The following is a 7557-nucleotide window of genomic DNA, read 5'->3' as shown; positions in this document are numbered from 1 at the left end:
TCGGAAAGAATTTTATATGCATTATCCGGTGTTGAATTGGCATTATTTTGTTTGGCATAAGCATTCAGCAATCAGATTTTTTGCTTTTGGTTGGCTGGCTGTTAAGAATGGGCTAAAAACGACAGACATTTTGCTTAGGCGTGGTATTACTGTTAATCCACTCTGTACCTTCTGCTTGGTGAGTAGAGAATCACATTCCCATCTCTTCTTTGAGTGTGACTTCTCTTTTAAGATTCTATGTACATTGATCACTCAAGCTCACTCTTTACTTCTCCGTCCGAACATCTACCAAGTCTTTGATTTTGTTGACGACATCGCGGACTCGTCTGATATTCTGAATTTCTATTGCCTTTTAGTAAATACTGCTATTTACTACATTTGGCGGGCTCGTAACGACATAATTTTTGGCAATATCATAGAATGTCACACTACTGTGGTTAGAAAGATAAAATATGCAGTTCATGCTAAGTTGGGGAGATGGAAAAATGGCAGCAACCTATTGCATCTTTTGGGGTAATTGGTATTTTTGTGCTATTCCTAGCAGTTGGTTCTTGACTGTTGCTAAAATCTGGAACTGTTATATCTGTATTGGCTGTTGGTGCTGCTTCTGGTACTGGTTGAACTCTGCTGGGCGCATTTCCTGGTTGCCCACTGGGTTTTCCAGCAAGAAAGGTTTTTGGTTATTTCAGACAATTTTGCAGGACGATGATGACCGCTGCAGCTCCACCCCTTGGAGGGTCTTTATGACAACCAGGGGTTTATTTCTGACCAATTCGATGACCGAGTCCCTCGTTTTTAGCTGCAGCAAATGCCTGAGTCCTGATCAAATTTTGTATACCACATTTTTGTTGGTTTCATTGGTTAGTTTTTTTACTGGTGATATAGGTTTTTCCTTTTACAATTGTTGTATTTTTGGCCTTCTTCCCATTCCTGTTTTTGCCTGGGATAGGCTTTTATTTACTTGTAATTTTCCTTAGTTAATAGAAGAGCTATGGCCCCAAATTCCCCCCCCCCCAAAAAAAAAAAAACAGACAGCATGAGAACTCCTGCATTGTATCAGGATATGTGCTGTATAAATAATAAAATATAAATATATTTTTTAGGCAAGAAGTAGAAAGAGGGTTGACTCCTTTGTCGAGATGTAAACGCCGTGATATATATTGCCGTTAGTTTGCCGTCTCCTTCTACTCGTTAAATACCCCATTAACTACCACGCCTCCTCCCTTCATTCGCCTCTCTCTCTCTCTCTCCGCCTCCCAACACTGAAGCTCTATCCTCTCCTACAAAGCTGGTACGCCATTTACTTCTCCTTCTTCACAACTGTCTGCATGCATGCTGTATAGCTTCTCCAATTGAAACTTCTTCTTAGATCCTCTTCCTCGAGATTTCTGTTTAGGAATTAATTATCTTTAGTTCTTATTGCCATATTGTTTTCTTCACTAATTATCTTAAGGCATTCCTATTTTTTGTAATCGTAATTCATATATCCGTTTTAAAATGATGTCTTAACCTTTAACATAAATGTACAGAGAAAGCTGAAATTAAAGGGAGCTAAGAACAGAGGAGGAAGAAAGCTCAGCCGGCCGCCATGGGCAAGCAGGAGCTCCAAGTCCTGAACGCTCTCGACGTCGCAAAAACCCAACTTTACCACTACACAGCCATCGTCATCGCCGGAATGGGATTCTTCACCGACGCCTACGATCTCTTCTGCATCTCTCTCGTCACCAAACTCATCGGCCGGATCTACTACCACGTCGAAGGCTCCGACACGCCTGGTTCACTTCCCCCCAACGTCTCCTCTGCCGTCAACGGAGTTGCCTTCTGCGGCACTCTCTCCGGCCAACTCTTCTTCGGCTGGCTCGGCGACAAACTAGGCAGGAAAAAAGTTTACTGCGTGACACTCGGACTGATGATCGTCTGTTCGCTGGCATCCGGCCTCTCCTTCGGCCGCTCACCCGCCGGTGTTATGGCGACACTCTGTTTCTTTAGACGACGGTGGCAGTGCAATGGAGGACACGTCGACTTGCACCGGCGGCAGCGGCAGGGAGTTGAAACCTGCTGCAACGCCACCGACCATTGTGATGACTAGGTGTGAGATTTAGATGCCAGACATCATTGCCCGATCTATATCGATACTCTCTGATGCAGGGCGTGAAGAATATAGTGTTGTTTTCATGTCCGGAAGTGGAAGCTCCATCATAGGCATTAGCTCGCCATACCCGCTTCAATGTGTTAATGATGAAGATGAACACAATGATATTTTCATATCAGAGGCCTAGCTTCCTTTCTCTCGGCATGTCATGATATTCTTGCCTTTAGTATCTCTGAAATAAAAATAAATGATGTGGAGGTGTATGGCATTGCTACTGGATGTGGTACTCGGAGCATTTTTACTACTGGTGAGAAAATTTCTGGTCTGAATTTGATCGACAAAGCCAATCTAATGCAATGCCCCCAAGCTGTTCAACGTAATGTTAATGAAGGGTTTGACACCAAATTTTGTTGGGCTAGGTGATAAGCCTGTTGGTACTTCAATTATTGTAATGATACAAGCCAACATAGCAAAGGAAAATGCCAAAACTGATGGAACATGAAATACATTGATTAACATGCTTCTTGGAGGCTTGAAAGTGTGGTATGGAAATCCTATCATGTTCTCAAGATATGACACAAGTATAGATGAGATTACGCCAGATCGAACTACGGAGGAAAGAAGACATGCTGGTAATCTATTCTTTGCTCTGTCTGCTTGCAATACTATGATGCCTTTGGTTATGGATACACCAGACCCAGCGCAGAAGTTGATAGATTATCAAGGGAAATCCCTTGATGAACTGACATTGGTCTATGCAGCTGTTGCAGGCAGTTTATTAAAAGAAGTTGGAATAAATATTGAGAACAAAATTTTCGACCCAGGAGGATTATTATCTCCCTTCCGACAACGCGTCTCGACATAGTCGAGACCTTTTTGACGCAAGGGGAGAATGATGTAGAGCATCTTAACTAAATGGTTCATTAGGCGTACTTTAATTAGTTTGTTATGTGCTTCTTACAAGTGTCTTCTAGAGTATTCTATTTAGCTTATGTAAGCAAGTAATGTAGTAGGAAAAGCTCATTGAATGATATATTACACTCTTTGAAGCCTTAGAGCTTGCCTTTCTTCTTCTTCACTGGATTGGGAAACCAAAATCCTTCTTACAGGTCGAGTCTTCTGACGATCCACTACATCAGAAGCCTATGCTCAATCAACAGACAGCATGAGAACTCCTGCATTGTATCAGGATATGTGCTGTATAAATAATAAAATATAAATATATTTTTTAGGCAAGAAGTAGAAAGAGGGTTGACTCCTTTGTCGAGATGTAAACGCCGTGATATATATTGCCGTTAGTTTGCCGTCTCCTTCTACTCGTTAAATACCCCATTAACTACCACCCCTCCTCCCTTCATTCGCCTCTCTCTCTCTCTCTCTCCGCCTCCCAACACTGAAGCTCTATCCTCTCCTACAAAGCTGGTACGCCATTTACTTCTCCTTCTTCACAACTGTCTGCATGCATGCTGTATTGCTTCTCCAATGGAAACTTCTTCTTAGATCCTCTTCCTCGAGATTTCTGTTTAGGAATTAATTATCTTTAGTTCTTATTGCCATATTGTTTTCTTCACTAATTATCTTAAGGCATTCCTATTTTTTGTAATCGTAATTCATATATCCGTTTTAAAATGATGTCTTAACCTTTAACATAAATGTACAGAGAAAGCTGAAATTAAAGGGAGCTAAGAACAGAGGAGGAAGAAAGCTCAGCCGGCCGCCATGGGCAAGCAGGAGCTCCAAGTCCTGAACGCTCTCGACGTCGCAAAAACCCAACTTTACCACTACACAGCCATCGTCATCGCCGGAATGGGATTCTTCACCGACGCCTACGATCTCTTCTGCATCTCTCTCGTCACCAAACTCATCGGCCGGATCTACTACCACGTCGAAGGCTCCGACACGCCTGGTTCACTTCCCCCCAACGTCTCCTCTGCCGTCAACGGAGTTGCCTTCTGCGGCACTCTCTCCGGCCAACTCTTCTTCGGCTGGCTCGGCGACAAACTAGGCAGGAAAAAAGTTTACTGCGTGACACTCGGACTGATGATCGTCTGTTCGCTGGCATCCGGCCTCTCCTTCGGCCGCTCACCCGCCGGTGTTATGGCGACACTCTGTTTCTTTCGTTTCTGGCTCGGTTTCGGTATCGGCGGCGATTATCCTCTTTCCGCCACCATTATGTCGGAATATGCTAATAAGAAAACACGCGGGACTTTCATCGCCGCCGTTTTCGCGATGCAGGGCTTTGGTATTCTCACCGGCGGCGTTGTTACTCTTCTTGTCTCCGGCACTTTCAGAGACAGGTAATTTAAATTTTCCGTTTGACTTTTATGACCGTAAAATTTACTTAAAAGTCATAATTAAATATCAAAATTCAAGGTGAAAAAATTGGATTTTTAATACAAATTAACATCGAAACCAATGAAGTAAAAAGTAAAAAAAAAAGTAATTTTAATGTTGTTATCAACAGATTCAAGGCGCCGGCGTACAGTGTCGATCCGATTGGCTCCACCGTCCCGCAGGCCGATTACGTCTGGCGATTAATTCTGATGTTCGGCGCAGTACCGGCGGCCATGACCTTCTACTCTAGAATGAGAATGCCAGAGACCGCTCGCTACACCGCTCTCGTCGCCAAGAACGCCGAGCGTGCCGCTGAAGACATGGCCAAAGTTCTTCAAGTCGATCTCGAAAAGAACAACTCAACAATAATGGAGGAGAAAACAACCAAACAATTCGGTCTATTCACCAAATCCTTCGCTCGCCGTCACGGCCTCCACCTGCTCGGCACCACCACCACCTGGTTTGTTCTCGACATTGCCTTCTACAGCCAAAACCTCTTTCAAAAAGATATTTTTAGCGCCGTGGGATGGATTCCAAATGCCGCGACGATGAACGCGTTAGAAGAGCTCTTCAAGATTGCCCGAGCATCGACTCTGATAGCGCTCTGCGGCACTGTTCCGGGGTACTGGTTCACCGTCGCTCTAATCGATGTGATCGGGAGATTTTGGATTCAGATGATGGGATTTTTCTTCATGACTGTGTTTATGCTGGGACTTGCAATTCCTTACCACCATTGGGCTTTGCCGGGGAATCACATTGGGTTTGTAGTGATGTATGGGTTGACCTTCTTTTTCGCGAATTTTGGGCCGAATAGCACGACTTTTATCGTGCCGGCAGAGATTTTTCCGGCGAGGCTGAGGTCGACTTGTCATGGGATATCAGCCGCGGCGGGGAAGGCCGGAGCTATAGTGGGATCGTTTGGGTTTTTGTATGCGGCGCAGAATCAGGATAAGGCGAAGGCCGATCGAGGATATCCAGCAGGGATTGGTGTGAGGAACTCGCTCTTTGTGCTTGCAGCCTGTAATTTATTGGGATTGTTGTTCACTTTGCTGGTGCCGGAATCAAAGGGGAAGTCTTTGGAGGAAATGTCAGGGGAGAAGGAGGAGGAAGAAGAAGAAGAGATGAAGGAGAAGACTACTTTGATGGGCAAGGATGGGGACGACAAGGAAATTGCCAGCATAAGCTTTTAGTCTGATTGAGAGATTTGTATGGGAAAAAAATTTGATCAGAGTATCTGATTATATGATTATCAATTTATTTTGAGATGAATATAATTTATGATTAATTAATTAAATTTATATTATATTCATCTTAAAATTAAAAAAAATCCTAGCAAATTATTTTCTATTTTCTAGTTTATTTTCTTGAAGAAATTGAGTTGGAGTGAGTTGTGTTTGTTGCTTTGAAGTGAGAGATTTTTTATGTAAAAAATTGTGTATATTAAAAATTTGCCATGATGAATTTAAAAAATGTTAAATTTATTATAAAATGAGTGTAATATATAGATTGAAATTTGTACTGTAGTGTTCATTATATCTTGAATTATTTTTTTATTACAAAAAATTAGTAAAAGTATTACCATTTAATAATTTTTAGAGAAATATATTATCACAATAACAACAACAACATCAAGCCTTTATCTCACTACGTGGGGTCGGCTACATGAATTCTTTTTCTTCATTGTGTCCTATTAAATGTCAAATTCTCATTTAAATCTAATAAAGAAATGTCATTTCTAATATTTTCTAACCAAGTCTTTTTAGGTAGATAATTTTTAGAGAAGTTATCACAACTTAGAGTTTGTTTGGGGCCGTTGTATTACTGCTTTTTAAAGAAGTTTTTTTGTAAAAAAATAAAAAATTTATATTAAAAATTTGTTTTAAGAAATAGTAACAAAGTAGTCCTAAACAAAGCTTTAATATTTAGAAGAGATATTCAAGTCATATTTTGTGAGTATTCGTTAAATATTTTATAAGTATTTGCAAATTAAGTATTTACTAATTCACTGCATATTTATTGAATATTTACATACAAATACTCAATAAATACACAATAAATTATCACCAAATACGCAACAAATACTCACAAAATACTATGTAATACTCACAACTGATTATTTACAAATATGTTGCAAATAATCAATAAATACGCAATAAATTCAAACTGTTCTCATCGTTTGGACTCCACGTGTAATAATTTCTCTATTGTGATAGCACTTTGCTGCACTTTTCAAGACAATGATGTCTTTAATGATACTAACATAAATAAACTTTTGGCCTAATCTTCACCTAATATGAGATTCTAGCCAATATAATGATATATCTGCTTAACTTGAATGTGAACTTTCACAATGAACTTTTATTTTTAAAAAATATATTTTTTAATTTTCTTTGTGTGACACGAGTGATGCATAGCGAAAATGCCTAATGTAAGAAACAACTTTCACATATATATTGTTAGGCTTGGTTTGAAATGATTTTCTTATTGTTTTTAAAAATAGTTTTTTAGTAGACATATTTTAATTTTTCTATTAAAAAAATTATTTTAAGAAGCAATAAAAAAGTCGTCCCAAACAAAACCTTACACGAATTTCATTCAATGAGGGCCATGAGAGTCCGATAAGCCTGAGATTATGTGCTCTATAAATTGACATATTGCTTTTGATGAGTAGCAATAAATTTATCATTGATATTAGGGTTTTGTTTGGGATGACTTATTTACTGATTTCTAAAACAACTTTTTAGTATCATAGTCCGGTCCGATCAGTTTAACCAACCATGAATCTGTCTAAAGGCCGATCCGGTTCAACCTAAAAACCAATTTTGCTTGAAACCGGCCAATTTTGGCATTAACCGCTAATTTTATATTAAATAAATATTAAATTTAATCAAAATTAATATAAATATAAAAAAACTTAAATTTTAATATTAAACATGATTAAATATTTATTTCAACAATCTCAGTCTCACTCAGCCAATCATTTCTACTTTTTTTATTAAAATTAATCATCATAATTCATAAATTACTAATATTTTTATTTTCTTATTTAGAAAATAAAGCTTGATTTCCGTTGCAGCAAGGCAATTGGTTGCGGTCTCTAATCTCTATTGATTTAAAGATAATTAGACAAA

General features: G+C 39.4%; 2 protein-coding genes across 2 annotated transcripts; both read left to right on the top strand.

Annotated features, from left to right (window-relative positions):
- The first annotated feature begins 1588 nt into the window (after positions 1–1588).
- LOC114579314 (inorganic phosphate transporter 1-4-like) lies at positions 1589–2089 on the top strand. The gene has a single exon (XM_028693476.1). It carries the CDS (start codon positions 1589–1591, stop codon positions 2087–2089), a length of 501 nt encoding a protein of 166 aa, XP_028549309.1.
- Positions 2090–3811: 1722 nt separating this feature from the next.
- Positions 3812–5616, top strand: LOC110104873 (inorganic phosphate transporter 1-4-like). Its single transcript, XM_028693475.1, has 2 exons — positions 3812–4389; positions 4557–5616. The coding sequence occupies exons 1-2, from the start codon at positions 3812–3814 to the stop codon at positions 5614–5616; spliced, it is 1638 nt and encodes a 545-aa protein (XP_028549308.1).
- Positions 5617–7557: the final 1941 nt, after the last annotated feature.

The sequence above is a fragment of the Dendrobium catenatum genome, unplaced genomic scaffold, assembly GCF_001605985.2.
Source record: "Dendrobium catenatum unplaced genomic scaffold, ASM160598v2 fragScaff_scaffold_292, whole genome shotgun sequence".
NCBI lineage: Eukaryota > Viridiplantae > Streptophyta > Magnoliopsida > Asparagales > Orchidaceae > Dendrobium > Dendrobium catenatum.
This window is presented reverse-complemented; position numbering and strand designations above follow the sequence as displayed.

Bases quoted from the DNA above. Each gene is read 5' to 3' on its own strand.
- LOC114579314 (XM_028693476.1), top strand. From the start codon at position 1,589: ATGGGCAAGCAGGAGCTCCAAGTCCTGAACGCTCTCGACGTCGCAAAA.
- LOC110104873 (XM_028693475.1), top strand. From the start codon at position 3,812: ATGGGCAAGCAGGAGCTCCAAGTCCTGAACGCTCTCGACGTCGCAAAA. The intron at 4,390-4,556 runs GTAATTTAAATT...TGTTATCAACAG, and splicing joins TCCGGCACTTTCAGAGACAG to ATTCAAGGCGCCGGCGTACA.